The sequence below is a fragment of the Chelmon rostratus genome, chromosome 8 (genome assembly GCF_017976325.1).
Source record: "Chelmon rostratus isolate fCheRos1 chromosome 8, fCheRos1.pri, whole genome shotgun sequence".
In the NCBI taxonomy this organism is placed as follows: domain Eukaryota; kingdom Metazoa; phylum Chordata; class Actinopteri; order Chaetodontiformes; family Chaetodontidae; genus Chelmon; species Chelmon rostratus.
In genome coordinates this window covers 27,448,712-27,471,794 of record NC_055665.1, presented here as the reverse complement: position 1 = coordinate 27,471,794, position 23,083 = coordinate 27,448,712, and the positions used below count along the sequence as shown (strand labels likewise).

The 23,083-nt window shown below is 40.4% G+C and overlaps 1 protein-coding gene across 3 annotated transcripts in view; it reads right to left on the bottom strand.

The window, feature by feature from the left end:
* Positions 1–23,083, bottom strand: part of grik2 (glutamate receptor, ionotropic, kainate 2) — a 249,474-nt gene that overhangs the window by 27,446 nt on the left and 198,945 nt on the right. For all 3 annotated transcript variants that reach the window (XM_041943443.1, XM_041943441.1, XM_041943442.1), the window contains exon 14: positions 4,783–5,008. In XM_041943443.1, coding sequence (XP_041799377.1) covers positions 4,783–5,008 — 226 coding nt within the window. The remainder of the gene's footprint in view (positions 1–4,782; positions 5,009–23,083) is intronic.

Sequence of the window (23,083 nt, the reverse complement as noted above, 5' to 3'; positions counted from 1 at the left end):
ACATTATAACCTGGTTATGCTGCAGCAGACAGTCAGCTCCTTGATGCAAGTGTGTCTCTGACTGAAATAGCTTCAACAAAGAGTACAATAGGTACCGCTGAGGGTCCGTATGAGACGTGCCAGAAGGCCTTTCTTGTGGTTAACGTTCTGAAGCGTCACACTTATGAACCAGCTGCAGTTGGTTAGGTTTAGGCACCGAAACTACTTGTTTAGTTTTAGGAAAGATTGCTGACTTTTGTCTTCACTTTCGGTTTTGCACAGGACACAAACTCCACTCTCTAGGATGAAGGTTGTGTGCGAAGATCTAATATTGACCCAGATGGGTTTGCAGTGGAGTTAGTTGAAAGCCTGGTGCGTCTCAAACAGACGCTGAAGGGTACTTTGTGTCTGTGTGAGACATTGAGAGGCGAGACAGAACGCTGGTATTGATGATCTGGGAATGAGACCAGGCTCATATAACTGTCTGACACTGAATAATAAGGTGATTTTAATAAACCTTCTACTGACTTAGGAACTACAAGGTAAAACTGAACTGGTTTCGGGGGTTAATTGCCAAATTATTATTTGTCATTATTATTCAGAGCTCAGTTTCTGGTGAAGGAATTCTACAGTTGTGCTGTGATAGTAGCTGTAACAGATTTGTTGTTACACTACATCAAATCATAGAAGTTGTTGAAGTTCTAGAGGGTTTCTCAGAGAACTTACACTTTCGGGATAAAAACATACACTGAACTTGCACTGTGATTGTTTTTTTTATGTCTAAACTCAGGAACCACTTGCTCGTTTCTCTCATTCACACACTGTGTTGAACTACATATCACTTTTGTTTCCTGCTGCAACACTGACTTGCTCGCAATGCTTTCTTACAGTGTGAACAAAACTCATCCTGGATCTTGAACAGTGCTTCATTTAGACCCCCATTCTACCAGCTGAAATGCAGGTAAATAGTAAATGGACTGCATTTATGTAGCCTTTTTACCCAATGCCATTTACAATTTGCATTTCATTGACCCTGACAAACGCATGCTTACACTCCAGTGGCTGCAAGCTGCCATTCAAGGCATTGGTCCAATCTTTGGTAGCAGTTGGTGCTCAGTTTCTTGTTCAAGAACATTTCAGCGTGTGGTCATTAACCCTGAAATGAATGGACAACCTTCTCCACCGGCTGAGCCACAGTTTTGAGAGAAGTTTGTGTGTTTTTAAAATGTTAACATGCTAATCTTGACAATAATAATATAAAATATGTTTTCTGCATTAAAAAAGTTACACCTTATATCACAAATACATATAGCTATCTTACACAACAGCAGTGAACCTCTCTGGACACACACAGGAGTTGTATAACAGTCGCTGATATGTTGAAATGTCTTGAGAATCAACAGAATTCACAGGTGGAGGCTTCGTGTAGTTAACACACCATTAGCAATGACTAACAGCCTGGAGGTGAACTAAGTCTGTCCATTACTGAGCTGAAGGAGCTGCCAAGGGACCAAACGCTGAGTGCTGTGGCTCTATCAGGGCCCAAGTACTAATGCAGGCCGACACCTACTCTCCATTCAAGTCAATGAGATATATGCTAAATGGCCTGGCTACATGGGAATACAGGCTGCATATGGTAAAGGGTACTAAAAGGGTAGGATTAGCAATTTAAATACCTTGTTCTGACTGCATGTGAATGGGCCACCAGGGAGTAATGATGCTAACACCCCTCCTTTCTTCAGTATGGACAATCTGTGTGGTGCACAAGCTGCCACAGGCGAACACTCACTTTCCCTTCATTCCATTCACCCTCTTAAGCCTCCTTTCTTTCTTTCAGTGACACACACACATGCACATACATGTATAATATGAATAAATGCATGTATTGCTACCAATGCTGTCACAAAACATATGGAATTTTATGCCATAGTCAGTGGTACAGTACAGTCACCTCACCATGCAGACACACAAAAACAAAAAGGCAAATTCATACATGTGCCCACACACACACACACAGCCACCCACCCACACACACACACACACACACACACACACACACACACACACACACACACACACACACACACACACATACTGTAGCAAACCTTCAAAAGGAGCCCATCAGTCAGGAAATGCAATCAACCAAAGCAAATATAGCCTACCTCCACTGTTTTCACACACAGCAAAACATTCACTCAAATTACCTTCTGTGGCTGACCAGCAGAGCATACACAAACAGCAGCAAACGACCTTGCCAACACTCACAGTCCCAGAGGACATTTCCCTCATTTGTCAGGAGGATGCAGCTACTGGATATAATCTATCCTCCACGGTGGGCGATTTTTAATGGTAGATGCTGATTTTTGGACTGGAGTTGCCAATTATAGATGTGACCATTTTCATATCAATGTATGGGTATTTCATGACTTTTTTAAAATCAGTGATCTAAGAGTTTCCAAAGATACCAGATATATTTTGGAGACATTCATAATATTTCCATTTGATGGACTGACGCAGCCATAAAAACCTGGAGTGTCAGGTTTGAATATTTCACTCAGTCTGAACACAGTGTAGCTTCCGTAAAGAGCTGATGCGCAGTATATGACACTGTCAGACAGTGGGGAATAAGATGATTTTGACAAGTTCAGAGCTTCTTAAAGAGAAATTAACGTGTAAAACTGGATATTCAGGGTATTGTGTCATACTGACAATCATGGATCCCCAAATTCATTCAGTAAAACATTGACTATTAGATGATCGACCACACCACTTTTAAAGGTGATATTCCTTATTTTATTAAAACATATTAAAGAAATCCTTTGAAAAGACCCAAATCAACAATGCACCAATTCTACTGAAAAGTGTTGTGTGTTTATTGAAAGCCTGAAATATCTTATTCCTCCAGGCCATAGAGCTCCACATCAATGAGCCACAGCGTTCCACATGTTCTTCCATTATCACGACCACACACGTAGTTAATTTATAAGCAGTCCAGCATACACCATTCTGCTATCTCAAATACTCACTAGACCACCAAATATTGATTAATCCACTGCTGAAAATAGTCTCCAGCAAATGCACAATTTCTTCCTGTTTGAGCAACGTTGGCAAAAAACTACAGTGACCAGCTACTTTATGAAATGACCGTGTCCTTTTAAATATGTAATATGTGTAATGCATGTCTTTAGTAGTAACCAATGGGCTTGGAGCCACAAACTGTATAGGGAAATATATGGCAGATTTACACAAAAGCCCCGTGTGCAGGAGGCGTAAACGCTGTAGGATCTATTTTACAGTCTCCTCTATGTGAATGCATACGATTAAGAACAGCCTTTTGCATGAGGTCATCCTGTTAAATTGTCTGATAGTTGTAATTCAGGAGGTACTTCACCAGAATTTTTCCTCTCACTGCGTTTGTAACAGGATTATGACAATCTGCTGCTGAGCCTTGTAATCAAATGTCGCACCTCCACACACACAACGTGTAATGTGCCACCCTCCCTATTCATCCCTCTATTTATGTTGCAGTGTTACACTCTGCCTGCTAGAGATAGCCCCAGGATTTTCCCTGCTAAGTATGCCTCCACATGGGTTACCCTCAGGGATGCACTGCAGTATAAACACACCAGAATGCAGTTTACACAGCTTTGAGTTTACAACATTTTATAGAAATGTTCCTGACCTACATTATGATATACATGAAGGTAAGGCTCATATTGTTGCTCCACCTTTTGATCTGCTACTACATTGCTCGTAATATTTGGAGACAGCTATACCAGGGAGGATTACCATTCATTACCATGCAAGAATCAAACAAGATGTTTAAAATGCAGAAACTCATAAAATATTGTAAAATGCTGTCTCAGGTTAAATAAGAAGACAAAAATTGAACTCTAAAATATCTCTATTTGGAAACTAAATCCAAATAAAGACAAGACTTTCGGATCATCAAGCTCTGACCTCCATACTCTGCTGCAACGCCTGTTTCTACATGCTTCCTTCACAAAATGCACAACATCAGGAACATTTTACAATCTGTTGGTTGAACAGGCTCAACACTTTATTTTATGGGTCTGTAATTTTGTTATAGTTTCCTCACACTTACACACTCCTGATTATAGAGGAAATGGAGACAGTGTTCAGTTGCTACATGTCCATGGAATTGCTGGTGTTACCTAAACAGTCTTTTACTCAGTTCTTACTAATAAAAAAATAAACTGATCTTTTTTTACGGGTTTAAATTGAAATTTCCATTACCACATTAATTACGACTAACTTACATAGTTCTTTGCAATAAACTTGTTGGAAATTATTCAGAAATTACAGACCCATAAAATGCAAGTGTTACACGGCCAGTTCATCAAATGTGTTGTGTCTAATGTTGCATTCAGTGCATTAATGCTTTGCAGTTTAAATCACACATACTGACTATACTTGTCAGTATATTGAGCAAAAACTAATGAGCAACGAAACACATGGTTTATACACTGTAAACTCTTGCAATTGCACATCAATACACTGACACAGCAAGACAGCGTTTAAACTGGGCTGCTTGAATTGACAATTGCGAAGGGAACAACAAAGAAAAGCGCTACGTCATGCCGTTGCCTGCTACAGCACCTCTCATTGAAACACATAAAACTGCAGCTAACATTTTGTCGCGTGAAGAATTTCTGATTTCACAATGCAAGTTACCCAACATTGAGTAGCCTGGAGTTTTTGAATGCATTCATTATGTTCCAGGAATAAGAAACTCATGTCTTTCCCACAGCAACACATGGTGTGTTATGATTGTATACATACCCATTGGGGTGCCAACCCCGTAGGCTTTAGAATCAATGAGGCCTCCAATTTGGGTGAGGTTGCAGTTGCGCTGCGTGACGAACTCGATGGTGGTGGACTCCATGAGGAACGCGTAGTCCGAGGTGAGCACACGGTGAATGCCTTCCTCAATGTTCTTCACCATCACTGAGTGCCTCCGACTGCTCATGAACTCCCACATCTTATCATATGTGGAGATCTTGGTTTTCTTTTAGGGGACACAGATTGGCACAGTGAGTAAGAAAAGCAGTCCTGACTACTTAAACACAGAACAATTCAATATTAAACTATGTCACAAACTCATAGTAAAAGCGATACTGCGTTTTGATGGATGTGAAGTTGGAGTTCCCAGGCTAATATTCTGATAAACTAAAAGAAATGAGCACTCACATCACTCATTTAAATACTGTCAGCGCACGCAGCTCTATCAAGACCTGCAGAAACATTTATATTCAGTTATTTGCCAAATTTCAGTAGGAAAACATGTCATCTACTTCACCAGAACTTTTTTTGCAGCTCCAGCAGCGTTATATGCCTTCTGTCTGACTCTGTCATTATCGCTCCTGAGGAGAATATAGGCTGAGGCAGACGAGCATGCCAAAGAACAGCCGCCGTGTGATTTGGTGTGACCTTACATCTCTGCTGTCTGCGCTGCTGCTATCGCCTGTAGTTGAGAGCAGCAGTGGTGTTGTCAGTCGCAGTGTGCCTTACTTTCTACACCTGTAATCATGGAGAAAAATCTGAGAGTGCATTACTCTCCAGGGGAGCAAATTTGAGGGCATTTTTGAAGCCATTTGAAACCTAATTAAGTCACATCTTCAAGGTCCTGCCCACCATTATTGTGTGTAATGACTTTTTGTGGCTGGTCGATATTTTAGATCAACTGGGTGATTTGCAGAGTGCCTATCAGAATCTTTCGGAGTCACCCTTGACAAATCAGGCGATTGAGCATGCAAGCTTCAGACTGCTGATAAGGCAAGAGCATTGGCTGTGAATACACAGGGAGTCAGATAACCACCTACACGCCAAGTCAGGCAGAAAGCCAAGGTGGGCTTCCCAGAGCCTCCACAAAGGGATCCATAGCTGTTTACGCTTGAACCATACAGGGAAATTTGGAAAACGCAATGGTGCACAGGATGAAAAGCTGTCAAAATTAAATAGCAAAGAAGTCTAAAATAATCCATCCATAACATTGCAGAATATGTCACATCCTTTGTGTTTAACAAATTGAATCTGAATATTCTTGTTCCTTCAACAACTAGAAAAAAGCTTGTCCAGACTCCTCCCCGTGGTCTGATCCTCTCATGTCATCATCTGCCTGATAAAGTTTTCATCTGCACCCCTCTCCTTAAGAATCCTGTCCTCAATTTCCAGGCAAGCACTGCTGGTTAAACCTGTCATCATACTGAAGTGGGTATAGATTGGCAATGCTTTAGAATCTCCTTCTGTGTTCATATATGAGCTGGAGATTTCAGTCATGCATTTTGTTCTGTGTGTCCTTAAATCGCAAACGCTGAGAGCTCAGCAGCTCCAAGCAGTGTATTAGGCAGCAGTGAGCGATGTGGAGTGATGGGAAGAAAAGAGCCAGCCAAAACCACTATCAGTTATAGTTCCATCAACACAGTGACTGAGTAATCCTCTCCATTACTGCTTGAGTGAATCTTTACACTGTGTATTAGCTGGTTTGTTGCATGTAATTACTTAGACTAAGAAACATTCGAGGTTGAAAAGACATGGCATCAGATCCTTTAGTCTGTAAGTAAAATGAGCTTTCAGATACATTTGTTGATCAGCTGATACTGTTTGTCAATTCAGTTTGGGTTTAATATTTAGCATACGTGACATTCAGACATTTTGCCTTGTTCCTACATTACTCATTTCCCCAATCTGACACCAAATCCACAGTAAATTATAGAATTACTCATAGGTGTAGCAAACTACAAATGGAACAAGCCATGATAAATAAAAAACACCCTGCACATTTTCAAAGCAATCCTGTTATACACATTGCTGACAGAAGATAAAGTCACATGGGCTGAGCTGTGCACAAACATTTAACAGAATTTAAATGTTTCTTAATACGTAACACCCTAGAAACTCACTTGTGTTGTTTTGGGGAGAGCTCAGAGGACTTTGAAGGTGTCTTTTTGGAGAGCCTCTGGCTCCCCTGTAATTTAAATACTGGTTAATATGATGCTTCAAATGTTATGTTTAAGTGCAGAGAACGTCACCTAGTGTGACGAGATGAGTCAGGGAATCGCTTTTGTATGTGTTTATTTTTGGACAACTGGAAACTTTTATCTGCTGATGGCTCTAGATTTAAGACTAGAGGATCACCAGTTGCCGAGGCAGCATGGATATCTACCAAGCTTCCTGCCAATCTGCCCTGTGGTGTCATGATATTTCACTTAATACCAAAAAATGGCAGCTTTTCAGGAGCACTATGTCAGAAGCCAGGGGATCCCCCCCTCAAGTCCGTAGGATTCATTCACTGGGGACCATGAATGTCAGCACAAATTTCCATGGCAAACCATTTCACGCTGGTTAGACTTTGAGTCTGTAGACTGATTGGCCAACCTAGTTGTCCCCAGGACACACAGCTAGTGACGCTATGAAAAAAGTTGGTGCTGACTTGCATACTTGTTGACTTGTTCAGTATTCAGCGTGCACCAACCACCATCTTTCCTTAACCTTAACTAAGTGTTTTAATCATCTCAACCTAACAACATGTGGGCCACAGGAAGCAAACCTGAGTTTCAAACTAATGTGGTTTATTCACTCAACCATCGACCGTGAGCTCCTTTCTAAGAATTGCATTTCTGACGCTGATGTCAAGTGTTGATGTCAGTCTATCCATCACAGAACAACTACTGTCCAGATTTCCATTAAGTTTGGAATGAATATTCATGGTCTCTGGACGACTATCCCAGCCGATTTTGATGAATGCCTGAGCTCCCTTCTAGCAATACTTTGGGATCAGAATTTCCATCGATCAACTCCTGAATGAATGACCAGTTGTCTCAATAACCAAAATCATCTGTCAACAAATTTTCACACTCCCCAGGGGAAAAACTCTTTCCATTTTGGCATTTCAGCTTTAACCCAAGGCCTACATGTCAGCTGTGCTCAGTAATGGTAAGGTTCGAACATAGATTGGAAAAAAACAAAAACAAAAAACGCAGCAGTTTGCGTTGTGGGAAATTTATTCTTGACCAGAGCCCTTTAATATTGAGTATAGTCTACTAATATCAAGTCTAATCTGCTTTACTTCATTTATTATTTCTTTGTTTTTACATTATGTAGCTCCACACTGCTATTTAGAGCATAGTGGACCTCTAATATATTTAAATAAGTGCAGCCACTCTTCATCCCCAGCATAAACCAACTAGTTTAAATGCAATTTCCAGCCAGCAGCAGCAATTTAGAGGCATTGCTCATCTGCAAAATGCAGCCACAATGCAGGCAAAATGACACTTCAGCATGACTGTTTGTTCACCAACAGTCCACACTGTTTTCATAACCGTGACTACGACTTTTAACCTTAGCCCTAACCAAGAAGATCTAGTTGTCCAAGCATCGTCCTCATCTCAGCCTTGATACACTATGGCAACTCCTGCTTAAAAAAGTTGAAAGACCATGAAAGCCACTTGTGCTGAGTGATGTGCTAACTCTATTGTTAATCATTAGAAGACAGCCAGAAGCATTATGAATGGTGATGCCTTGGAAAAGGTACTGAGATTGGTTAGCTTAAAAAAAAAAGAAAAAAGAACTCATTACATATTCAGTGACCATGAATCTTTATTAAACTGAACACAGCTATTCTGATCACCAAATGTCTTTACAAAACAGCCCATTTTGTTCAGCTGGAAGACGTCTTGCTGCTCTTTTTTTATTGTTTGACATGATTTCACTTTGTGTATCTCACTGGACTATCCTCGGTCATCGATAGCTATTGGAAATCACTGACTGACAGATTATTATTTGGCCTGTTTATTGCTGTGATAGATCATTGGTTGCTTTGAAAATGTACAAAGTGTGAACAAAGTGTGATTGTCAGAGATAAAATACTGAATAATGCCTTTGTGTCCAAGCTATTGAGCAATGAATACAGTCTAATAAGCATTCAGAGCACAAGAACTTGACAAAACATTCTGCTCAGTTTCTACTTTATGCAGAAAACATATTTAAATTCCTAACACAAACCTGAAGTCAACTTTCCATTCAGAGAAATCCCCTGCAGGCCCTGTCAGACAGCTATACCAGCCTTCTACAGAAAGTTCAACTTCTTCTCTGAAAACAAGACATTAATTGTTCTATTTGCTTCACTTCTCTGAGCTGTGCAAGTAAAGGAGAGGAGAGGGTTTGGGTCAGCAAGCTGTGAAACATCACGTAACAGCTTAAAGTAGCCATGGAGCCTATTTTCTGTCCAACAGTGCAGAGTCAACAAGATAACAAAACAAACTACAGCTGCTCTCCAGGGCCTTGGGGAACAGGAAACAAAAGAGCACCGTAATCAACCCAGTTCTGTAAAATCAAATATCAGACTTAAAGAGGGAAGAACCATTTAACGCTCTTACAAATGCAAGACTATATTTACTCTATGATATTCATCAAGAGGAGTATAGACTACTGCATGGTCCTGTGAGATTCACTGGTAACATTTCCAAAGCCATTCAAAGGGTTAATTAGTTAATAAATTACAGTTATGGTCATTTCATTACAACTGTGATGTTGCATAATAGTACTCCAGCATGAAGAACACTATGTACACAGGCTGAAAGAAGGTGATACAAGTATGTAACCAATAGGAGCCATTTTGGAATTTTAAAAATGATAAATGATGCTTGTGTTTCTTAAAGAGAGATTAACACTAATTCCACTTTCTTTGAAGTAGGCGTAACAAAGTGACTGCACGTATGCTTCATATAACCCAGTTAATTGTAATGCTTCTAGTCAGTTAATTCTGGTGCCAGTTTATTGCATTGCAAGTTGCCTTGCCAGAAAGAGAGGTAACCCTGCTTTTAATTTCACACCTCTGCACACCTGGTCAGTCGGCAACCACGTCAATCCTGCAATCAGAGAGGGGGGGTTTGTCACAGAGGGTGAGACCACATTTGTCTCATTTTCACCTGTCTATAATTCTAACCATGCTCTTCAGTGTGTTTGTTTACCCAGTGTGATGGACCATGTGATTTGTTCCCGTGTATCATTATATTTACAGTTTTATCAATATTGTCTGGTTACATCGAGACAGACAATTCTTCTTATTACTTTTAATTTCAGTTATTATTTATTCATTTAATATGTTTAACTTGAGTTAAATATTAGCTTCTTTTGTTCTAATTTATCCATAGGCACCATGCTTTTCAGGAATAAAACAGGGCGGCCACCTAACGCTTCCTGCTTTCATGGTCTCTCCAGAGAGTGGATAGTCTTTGGTTTAATATGCTGTGCTGATTAACATTTCTTTCATTTGTGATTGTTCTAGAGTTTCTTGGCAAGTTAAATTAAAGATGCGCTGAAGCTTGTCACTTCATGCTTTAGAGACACACAGAGAGTTTTAGGGAGTATCACATATTAATAATCACCTCTCAAATGACACACGTGCATTTTGTCCTTGGTTGTCAAAAAACAACAGTAATGTAGCCCTCAGATAGTAAACAGAAGTGATAAATACTGCTGCTGTAAACACCCAGTATCTGTTGTTCCATATAAGAAAAAGTCCTTTGCCACAGGACGTGATCTGTTTTACGTTCCCAGTTCCTACGAAGAGGAGGTGGACTATTAAGCAGCGCGTGTTTGTGTATGCAATCATGTCTGTTCAGCTGTGTGTATTTCAACTGTAGATATGACCATGTCTTGATTTATGTGTTTCTGAGCAGATTTTATCTTAGTAAACCGAGTGAGAACACATAAGGTGGTTTGGCTTTTGTGCATATGATATTTAGCCTGTGTGTGTGTGTGTGTGTGTGTGTGTGTGTGTGTGTGAGAGAGAGAGAGAGAGAGAGAGAGAGAGTGAAGCCTTGAATTGTGATCATCAACACACACTCTGTTGGTCCTTGTCAAGACTCGGTGTGTGCTGCTTGCCAAAGTGGTTTCCATATTTTTCAAAGGGCCCTAATCAAAAGAATCCTGAGAGCATTGGGGAATGGCGCACAGTTTTTGTCAGCACAAACAACAACTTTGCCTTTATGAAGCGTTCTCTCATGCTAGATTTTTCACATACTGTTTATGATACACCGTTGACACCTAATGCAAGTGGCTGTAAAAGGAAAACCAATTCTGCACTCATAGTCACATTTGTGGCTTTGTCAGCATGATAGATACTGGAATGTATTGCAGAAAAGGACTCACATGGCTTTTTTCATTTTTTATCTACTACAGCGTCTGTTTCACATGAGATGGAATGCTACCTTAATGATCCTTGCAGGGAAATCCAGAGAAAGCCACTGAATATAAATAAAGCCAGAGGATATTGAGATAATAAAGCAGCAGAGAATGCCCAATGTAAATAACATGTTAAAAAAAAAATGTACACACCATCAATAGTTAGTGCCATCCAAACCACACATGATCATTCAAAAATGACTCATATTTGTATACTGAGCAGCACTATTGAGAAAATAATATTCAAAATGCAATATATTACATATTAATAAATTAGTCTGCAACATTACTCTCTTGCCCTGTGTAGGGGAATGTGCTTCTGATTACACTAATTTTGCAATATAATAGCCAGTGAACTACGACTAGAAAGTAAGCAAGTAAACTTTATTTCTAAACCTCTAAACATTAGAGTTATATGTTGCTGTGTAATGCAAATATTGAAGAAAAGGTATATTAACACTGGAGCCAAGACACAGAAGAGCAACTCGACGTGGTAAACAGTGAATAGCAACAATCAGCAATAAGCTAGCGTTATATTTAGCTATATACTACAGCTAGTTTATGGTTTGTAATAGTAACGATATTACTATTACTACTATTGTTATTACATGAGGCAACTTAGGTGGAGCGGAGAGTGCTGCTTTCTGGACAGTGTCAATCACACACACACACACACACACACACACACACACACACACACACACACACACCTCTTCAGCACCAAATTGCTAAAACCTGGAATGATGATGAGGAGTGAGTACTTTAACTTTGAGTGATTAGTGAGTGATTTGCTGACTGTGTTTATGAAATCTTGTTCCCTGTGTTGTATAATATTGAAGGGTTGCCATCGCTGCTCCTGAACACTTAAGTTTAGGTGACAACACATTACTCCATATGGTAAATGTAATAATGTTACTAAAATCCCATTAGTAATGTATTCAACTACTTTATTATGATCTAACTTAATGTATTACTTTTAAAACTTGACACTGCTGATCTGACAACTATGGTTAAACCTTTAATATCAGACTGTCTTCCCTTTGGCTACTCGGTGGCTGAAAACACAACACAGAAGCTGATCTAGTGAACTTGTTAACAAACGTTTGCCTATTGAAACATCCAGCAGATTCAGAGCAACATTAGCGCTCATTTGGAGTCATGTTTGTGTCCACCTGGTGAATTTAAGTAATATTCACTCTCATTTGAGCTCTCCATCAACTCCTGTGGAAAAACGTCTGCCCTTTTAGCTGTTAAATGCTCCACTACATTCACGAGCTGGTCTCTAATAGTGTCTGTGCGCTGTTGGGCACTGGGCAGATGACGTAGGAGAGCAGTTTTGTTGAAAAGCTAATGCGGGGCTCAGCACAGTAAACCCATACAATAAGCTGGAAGACATTAAACGCTCCATATGCTGAGGAAAACTGAAGAGTTGGTGATGATTCAGTCCATCACTGGGAGAGACACCTGTCACATACAATTATGTTTGTCAATGATCCATTGTTAGTGTAAAAGTATTGATAATTCCCAGGTTTGGTTAAGTCTAGACAACGTAAACTACTGGTTTGACCCTCAGCTGAATGTGCTAGGTTTCCCTCTATTTATATACTGGCTTTGGCATAATCACTAATACCCTAAATTACATATGAAATTATTGATTTTTTGCCTGTATGTCCACAGGCTTTAAACTCAGTAGAAATTGCCATATGCATTCATAGAAGAGAGTGTCACAGTTCCAGGGATTTTGTTTTTTGTTCTATTGTTCCTTATTTCCATTTGGGATAATTAGGATTTAAGTTTTTAAAATGTTGCTAAGGTGTCAATCAGTTATCTTTTTTCCATTTGTTTGTATTGATGCACTGACAATGATGTAATACAGAGTAAAATGACAGCGTTTTTAGGATCATGAAGCATGATCTTCAGGACCTGTTTTTATGGGGCCTTGTTGTTTTGTTCTCTGATTTATGGAATTCAATGCTCCATTGACATCAGAAAACAAAGAGCAAGATCGGCTGTTTCAATGATTCCAGCAGTCAGCTATGTGTTCTGGTTTATTAATGACCCTGAGAAGAGGGGATGCAATTTCTGAAGCAAACTGATTAATCAGGTTCAAATGTTTAAACCAGCTCACTTTCAGATTTTGGGTTAATCTGGTAAGAATTTAGCTGTTTTGTGCAGTTTTTTTGTTTCCAGTTGTAAGTAACTTTGAATTAAATTCAAAATGGTCCGTAGGAAATTTTGCTCCAGCTTGCTACAGCTCTCATAAACACTGACAGGCTTCTTCTCCATAGCAACGGCAGCTGAGCTCATGAACACTATGATATTTAGAGCCATCCACCATACCAAACTGACATGATTTCTCAGTCACAAAGTTGAAATGGCAATAATGACAAAAATGACAATATCCAGAAGACTCCTTTGTTCCTATGTTGAGTAATATTGAGGATGCTATCACAAAATACTTCACCCCGTAGAGTTCCTCAATAAGCTTTATCTGCTTGATTAAATCACCATGGTGGAGGCATTCCCCACATTTGTCTCATGGCTAACACAAAGTGTAGCCTGGGGACCACAGGGCCACAGCTATGTAACGGGCCCCTGTCTGCCACAGACTTTGACAGCCATCACCCCAGTATACACACAAGGTGAAGAAACAGCAGTGCCTTTAATAAGATGTGATTTTATTAGCTAACAAGCAAGACACAGCAGTGGTGTGTTCGCTTATTAAATTATTCAGTGTTATTGTAGCGACAGTCCGTAGGGAATGTCCCTCCTCAGAAAACAAGTGACATGCTTCAATGCTTCAGAGACTATCCGTGCAGATATTTACATAATTAGCCACCATTAGACTTGTATTTTAGCAGAAGTCAATAATTACCTGAACAGTAGGTATTTTGTAATTTTTTTTATCTGTTTGAATTGTGATTGTGATGTGTGTGCACATCGTCTGTGACTATGCTGCACCGATACAGTATGATGATGAGTCTAGTCAAAACACTCATTCACAGAAGTGTTTTAAACACTTAAGACAGCATGTGTGGACAGAATATGTTTACTCAGTGGAGGACCAATTAATACTCCAAAAAAAAAAAAAAAAGGAAGACGTTTGTGCAGCTATTCGCTTGTTGTGCTTTATTCAGTACATATCACGTAAAGAGATGATTCTTAAATGTTACCTGGTCACTGAAAATTCCAGGCTTTGATTGGCTGGAAGGTGTGGATGAACTTTTAGTAACCAGACAGTGTAACGGGACACCTATGACACAGGTGTCATGGAGCTCAGGTTATTTGTGCAACAACCACCACAAACAGCAACTCAGAAATGATTTTTAAAAAATTCCAGATTAAATCGAGGGTCTTAGGAAGAGGGTCTCATATGCTGTAGCCTACAGATTGTAAAGCCCCTTGAGGCAAAATGTGAATTGTGATACTGGGCTACACAAATAAAACTGACTTGACCTTTAAATGTGTTTGACATTTGCACGGATCTGGATGGCCATCTCCAATTTCTGAGATTTGAGGGACAGCTGCAGGGGAAAGGAAATGTGACTGAAACCACATAGAAAATGAAGAGAAGTCACGGGTAAGAGTGAAAGAGAAAGAGAGAGAGGGGGGAAAGAGAAAGAAGTAGAGCTAACTAGTTGACATATGTCTGTGACAGAGGCAGGGCAGAGAGAGGGACAGAGAGGGCTATGTAACGTTACCTCTGCTGAAAAGCCAGTTTTTACAATATCATGCAGCACAATGCAGAGCAGTTCTCTGTTCATGAGACTGAAAGTAAATTTCTTTCTTTCCCTATTTCAAAGTCAGGATCTCCTAACCATTGCTACTACAAACAACCATGTTGCACCCCAGTTTAGCTCGCAACACAAGGGGGTTATTCCTGTGTTCCCAGACTCCCCCAGGCCTTCATGGCACATAATGGGAACATGACAAAGTCCCAGGCTCTCAGGGTCCTATGTTCCCCAATTCTACATTTGTGGTCTCCCATGGGCCTGTGCTTTCAGGGTTAGTGTTAGGGCTCTGACACTAATACAATAGGAGGGTAATGATAAAAGAATATTGAACTGGAGAATATAGGACTCAAGGAACACAGGACCTTGGGAACTTAGGAGGTCCTAGATACACACCTCAACACAAATGACAAACAAGCCTTCAGCTAAGGAACTTTATTCCGTAAAACAGAGAAGGGTCGTCAAAATTACTCATATGAGTGAATGAATGACTCAATATGAGTGAATGAATGACTCAATATGAATGAATATTTTTGATTCAAGGATGTAGCAGATGTTTATGGTATAAGCAGGACTTGAGACTTCTAGACTATACTGTAATATGAATCCAAACATTAAATCCACTGCTAGTGCCACTCCCCAGGGTGTGTCCTAATCAATCCAAAAGAGAAAATGCAGATATCAAACTCATAAAAGAAATGGTAGATATCAGTAGTACATCATATGCCTGCCAAATGTTCAACACGAAAAAAAGGCACTGTTAAAAGGCCCAAATTACCTTAATTCATGGAATAAAAACTTCCAGGTAGCACATTTAAGGTTGAATGTCTAATCTATTTAATTTAGTTCACTTAATTTTACCACTTACAATGTTATTGCTGTTACAGGACCAAGGCTTGAAGGTGTGAATGGAATCAAACAACATCAGACAAGCAATAGATCATAACTGTTTAGAAGCATTTATTATCAGATCTGTCATGTAGAGAAAGCTGAACTAAATCCATGCTAAACATTCTAACCTGCCGTGAATTTACACGCTTTACAATTACAGTGTTTTCTATTTTACTTAACGGGGAACACACATTAGTGGTATATGTAGCAAGAATAAATATGCAACATTCAATTAGACTTTCAAAATAAAGCTTGCTGACAACGATATCAGTAAACATATGGTGAAGATTGAGAAGCGGTCACACTGTGGTTTAGTTTAAGCAACTAAACTACCTGCCTAGTTAAGCTACTTATGTACATTCAAGTCACAAAGACATACATTACTGCACTCACAAAAGAAATCAAACTTCACTTTCTGTTTCACATGGGACACGCACCCCAGCCTCCTGGGTGAAAAGTCCTATGCTTGACCCTTCCAACCACGACAACCTCTTCCAAATCCCACATTTGAGGATGGCAGAAATCATCATCATTCACCATCATCAAGGGGAAGATGTCATGAGGTTGTGGGTGCAAGGTCAACTAGGTCCACTGGAGTCTCTTACAAGAATCTCTCAATTGTTTGAGATGGCATTAAAAGAGTCCTACCTGGATGATTATAAAATACTGGATATCATATTTGTCATGAATATTAGATCTTCCATCTTTTGTGTTCTTTTTTCATAAAGTCCCCCCTTCACACACACATTTCATTTCATTATTTCTTAGTTGCTTGTTTTTTTAATTAATTAATTCACATATGTGTGTGTGTGTAAACGCACACACACATACGTATAAACGGTATGTATGTGTGTGTACCTCTAATTTATTTATCAGCAATTCCAAAATTAAACAATAACCTATGTTAATTCCTACCAGACTGACACCAATGTTATTACTGGTGGTAATAGTAGATGAAACAGCACTGGAAACAGCAAAAGTTAGGAGTAGTATTAGTGTATATTTTTCAACTTCTTAACTACTATTAATATTTTTCCATTGTCTCCCTTGCTATACTTTCCTTTAGTTCTCTTTCTTCAGACTCTAACAAACATGAACCCAACACAACAAACAACAGCTAGAAGACGGATCACGCCCCCCTCCTCATGGACGGAGAAGTGGTGGAGCGTGTGGACAACATCAGGTTCCTGGGCCTCCACATCACATCTGACCTCTCCTGGTCCATGAACACCTCCCGCCTGGTGAAGAAGGCACAACAAAGGCTCTTCTTCCTCAGGAAGCTGAAACGGGCTGGACTCTCCTCTCGGTTGCTCGTTAACTTCTACAGGGCCACAATTGAAAGCATCCTCTGCCTCAGTGTGACAGTGTGGTATGGCAGCTGCACGGCACAGGAGAGGAAACAACTGGCACGGGTGGTTAAAACTGCACAGGGCATCGTGGGCTACCCCCTCCCTGACCTAGACTCTATATATGAAGGTCGGGTCAGAAAGAGGGCGAGATCCATCGCCACGGACCCCAGCCACCCGGGCTACAGACTGTTTGTACCTCTTCCATCAGGAAAGCGGTACAGGAACACCCGCACCACCACTAACAGACTGAGGGACAGCTTCTTCCCCAGAGCTGTTAGAGCTATCACCCCCAGCAGCCCCTCACTGCAGTGAGAGACTGTGTGAACTGTGAACACTGCACACCGCACTTTACACCTACACCTACACCTCTACCTCCACCTGCACCTTCTGTGTATTTGACTTTTATGTACACACATATACTATAATTATATACATTTTAGTATATCAGCACATTTCAGTTTCATTGGCATATTTTATTCTGTCGGAACATTTCACTGTGTATATTTTATATTTTATTCTGCTTGTATATTTTATTCTGTTTGCACATTTCACTTCCATATTTTATTGTTTATTGTTTAGTATATTTTATTGCCTAAGTATATTTTCATTCTGTTATATTTTTAATTGCTTCACGCATATTTTTTTTTTTTATTGCATGTTGGTTTATTTTATTTTATTGTAGTTATCTTAATTTTATTCACTCTTTCTAGTCTTATCTTTCTTACCATCTAACATGGGGGTTGCAATGAAAATTTCATTGACATGTGCAATGACAATAAAGACTCTTGAATCTTGAATTGAATCTTGAATCTAAGACAACTCTGTTATTTCTTGTGAATTTCAGTGTTCTGTCTGAAAAAAAAAAAAAAAATTGATCTTGATCGATCTTGGCTGGATTGAACGGGTATATCCCTGACCCTCAAAAGCCAGCCTGGGCATTCAATAGTGTATCAACTTTCACCCAGGCCTTTGAAAACAGTGGCATGAACTCTGCCCTGAGCAATTTCCTTCCACTCTCCTTGGTGATATTTTGTTCCTTGAGTTTACAGTCGTTTTTTAACCTCTTGAAGATTAAAAAAAGATAAGATAAAATAAGATATGATAAGGAAAGATAAGACTTTATTATTACAGGCAGCAGGCAATAGCAACAGAGTAGAGAACCACAAAATACAAAATTTCACAGTTTTACACAAATGCACACAGATAGAAAATTGCACATGATGGCTATGGATAATGTAAGTACAGCATTTACTCTATTGCACAGTAATAAATATGCATGTTTCACAGTAGAATAGCAGTATGTATGCATTGGTTTAGAACTAGCAGCCTGGAGCTGATGCCATCAGGGAGAGAAGTAACGCCGTCCGGACTGGGCTCTGGTGGTGGGGAGAGACGGGGGTAGAGTCAAACCAGTTAAAATAAAGATTCAGCTCATTTGCCCATTTCCGCTCTCCAGTTCCAGGGCCCCTGCCGCTGTCACTGCTGTGGCCTGAGATGGTTTTCAGGCCCCCTCCGGGCGTTGTTCCCCTCTAGCTCTCCTTGCCTTTCCTGATCTCCCTTTTCAGCTCCCTCTGTACCCTCCTCAGCTCAGTTCTGTCCCCAGACTTAAAAACCCTTTTCTTCTCGTTCAGTAGGGTTTTCAGTTCAGGGGACACCCAGGGTTTGTTGTTTGGGAATCACGGTACCTTTCTGGTGGGCACAGTGTTGTCCACACAGAAGTTAATATAGCCTGTGATGCATGTTGTCAGACTGTGGCTGTCCTCCCTGTGAGGACTGCACAACACTTCCCGGTCAGTGGTGTCAAAGCAGTCCCTCTGTGCCATACTGGACTCATCTGACCATGTCTTCACATACCTAATGGTTGGCTGTTGTTTACTCCCCAAGGGTATGTAATTAGGAAGCAGATGAACCAGGTTGTGGTCAGATTGGCCCAGTGGGGGTAGGGGTAAAGAGCTGTACGCATCCTTTGTGCTTGCATACAGTTAGTCCAGTGTTTTATTGTCTCTGATGTGGCATTTGACATACTGGGTGAAGGTGGGGAGAGTTGAAGACAGGGAAGCGTAATTTCCAGAGATGAGGAGGAAGGCCTGGGGGTGCGACATTTGTTGATGTGAGACTACATTGTGTAGGACCTTGCATGCTGCTGCAGCACTGGCTGAGGGGGGGTGTGCACCATTATCTTAGCGACGACTTGCGAGAACTCCCTCGGGAGGTAATACGTCTGAATGCCAACAGTTAACAGCTAAATGTCTCTCGTGCAGTGCTGCTCCTTAATACTGATATGTCCTGGGTTACACCATCTGTTGTTCACAAACATTGCTTTGTCTCCACCCATCCTCTTACCGCTCTCCGTCGCTTGCCACTGTTCTCAGCAGATGAAAATTGTCCAAAGTGACATCCGTGTCTGGCGTGAGTTCGTTCAGCCATGTCTCCGTGAAGCACATGCTACACTCCCGATACTCCTGCTGCAGTCTGGTTAGCGCCGTTAGCTCTTCCATCTTATTCAGGAGAGATCTTACATTCCCCATAATAAGAGACAGTATGGATGGTTTACACCACACTTAACTCCAGCTCTGCATCCTCTTCTCCATCACTTCGAATTCTTATATTTATTGGGTCTCTGCACTTCAATTGGCTTCTTCTTCTTTTTTTGTAAAAAGTGTTCTTTTCTTCTTTTTTTAACTTTCAATATCTCATTTGAATAGTTTTTTACTTGGTATCATAGTATCATACTTTTAAATTTATATTGATACTACCATTCATTACTTCATGAACAGTATTCATCATCTCATCTCAAAATTCTCAATAGGTATGCACTGAAATTGGATTTGTTACCCAAAGCTCTTTGATCCAAGGTGTTTAGACTGAAAACACATTACTTTAGGTGTAATATTGATAAATATCAGGCACTCAAGATAAATGAAAGGAAAGATATGGCGTAGTAACCCGTCTGCCAAAACAATTATTGTTTAGAGTCTGAGTTTTTTTAGTTTATGTTGAAGGTATGAAACATTTAGAGCATTTATTTGCAATTTAGCAAAATGCAGCATTCTCACAACTAATACTTGTGCATCAAAACGTAATGCACACTGATTTGGACTAACACTGTCTGACCTGAGGCTGTAAACTGAATGGCTGCAGAGGAACCTCAGGTAGAATGATTAATAATCAAATATGCTGCTTCTTACTCCAACTGTTGTTTTCATTCATTTCTTGGGTGAAATGATAAAGAAACAGCTATCACCATAGTTGTGTATTTCTGTGTGGAGACAAAAATAAATGAATAAATAAAAAAGCCCAGCACACACAAACACATTTATCACACAGCTACCTGCAAATTAATGTGTGCTGATTACACACATGGGTGAAAATGAGGTGTGAAAAAACAAATCTCAAAGCTGTTTCAAGTGCTATTAACAGATTGCAAGAAAGAGGAAAAAACAGTGGTGAGAAGGTTGGGGCAAAGAGATCTAATGCATGGAAGTTTTCAAACTTGGCTGGATAAACACAACATCCTCAATAGGCAGCAGGAATTCTATATGATCCTACACTGATGGGATTACTAAACAGAGTCTTGGCAATGGCAGAGCTGTCGCTGCTACATGGTTCCAGGCTATTTCACTGACAGTACTTGATCATGGTGCCTCATAGCAAGAAAGTCCTGGGTTTGAACATGACCCAGCCACCCAGGACTCTTCTGTATGGAGTTCGTAGTCAAAAGGCATGAAATGGAAATTGCCGTAGGTGTCAGTGTGTTAGACTATCTAGCTACGTCAGGCCAGTGATAGATGGGTGACCAATCCACATTTACTGTACATTCCAACTCCTCCTCTTGAAAAGGATAAGTGGGTACCAAACACAGATGCATACTCATTTGATTGTATGAAACTAGTAAAAGTACAGTATAAAATCACTAATTGATACATATTTAGATGTATTGGCTTTGAGGGAGATTTGTTTTCACAGCCAGTACAACATAGAAACACACAGATGGTCTCAGTGCTGCTATGGCAGAAGGGGCAAAAATCCTGCTGAAGTGAGCTCTTGTCCATGTTAGCATCCTGTATCTCCTGCCACACGGTAGGTTAGTAATGTGAAATATTGTTTGAGGGGGTGATCAGTGTCATATGTCAGGGAGACTGAGTGTGTAAAGGCAGATGATTTTGGAAGCAGCGTATGTGATGGCGGTAAGTTTGGTTTGTGTTGGTTAACGGAATGTCCTGATCAAACTGACTTTATTAATGAGTCCAAGATATTTGAAGCTGCTCACCTGCTCAACTGTCTCCATGGATGGAGATGGGGATCAGTCCAATGTGGGGTGTTTTCATCTGCTAATGACAGGTTCCTTTTGTTTTGTCCACCTTCAGCTGCAGGTAGTTATCAATGCATCATTGTGTGAAGCGAGATAGAAGTTTTGATAGGCTGGAACAGAGCTTTGAGTAGTCCGAGAATGGCAGTGTCATCAGAGAATTGAAAGTATGTGGTGAAGGGCTGGCACAGTCATTTGTAGATGGTGTCAAGGAAGGGACTGAGGAGAAGATTTTTCATTGAATTGTGTCGAAGGTTGAAATGGAAAAAGGATTGAAGTTAATGGGTGATTCCAGATGTCGGATGAGGGAGTGAAGGAGACATGCCACAGCATCCTCTGTGCCCTCGTTTGGCTACATAGGCAAACTGGTGGTGGTTCAGCTGTGGTCGAGGTTGTTCAGAATGAGTTTTTCCAGATATTTCATAACTATATGAGGGGCACAGTGGATTCGAGGCATGGTGCATTTTGTTCCTGTTCGTAGTGTGGGCGCAGGAAAACAACAGCACTGTGGTATGCAAAACCAAATCGATGATGTGCGCTGAACGCATAGGTAAACTTTCCATAACATGGGCTAGAATTAGTTTTTCTTGAGGCAACATCCACATACTCGAGGACAAAGGGCAGAACACTCACAAGTCTGTAGTTGCTGTTGCTGAAATTACTGTCATCTGGCCCTACGTCCACAATGGACAGTGGGGCTTTAGGATATTTAGTCAGCATGGACCTAGCATGGCAACATTGGTTACTAGCTCGACTGCTGATCGGTGTTAGCACTGGGTGAGATGTAATCATAGCTCATGACCATAGTGGGGAATTCCCTCATGAGACAGAAGGGGTGCAGGGTGCACGGTCTACAGACTTTACTGTAGAGTTTTGATCTGATGATGGTATTAGATGATGTGAATCATAAGGAGTCTATCTCTGGACTTTTATATTTTTAGAACTTCTTTAGAAAATGCAAGTGGTGAAACAACCACATTACTGTCACTATCATGTTACTAGTGCTGCAAATTATGCTAATTACCTTCTCATCTGTTTTGACAGATTAAATAGATGAGAAGTTTAAAAAACAATACTGTAGGTGTTGCATGTATAAAAGTAGTTACCATGAACTATTATACGTTGCCATTTATCCTGTGAAAGTTGTTCTAAGGTCTCTCTCAAAAAGAGCTTTGTCATGTTTGACAAATAGACTGACTACACATCAAAATGAGCTCTTCTGGTCATGCAAATGTTACTTGTCAGAACACTGGTGGAAGGAGCATAATTAAGTAGCTTTTGTGCCTAAACCTAATGGAGCCATAGAGGTGGCCGATCAGAAAACAGAATTTTTGTTACAACCATATGAATTTTGAAAGCTAATGATAAATGACTGACAACATGTTGCTGACAAAACTACATCGCTCCTCTGCAACCTACACTGGCTACTGGTGGCTGTTTGAATCTGTCAAGACAATGGTACTGACCTACCATGCTACAAATGGTTCAGGCCAATCCTACATCTAGGACATGGTCACCCCAGCATGTTCACGACGCTTTGCTACTGCCAATTACCTTGCTAATCCCTCCCTACCAGGGGACCCAACCACTCATCAGGACAGCAGAAACTCTACACA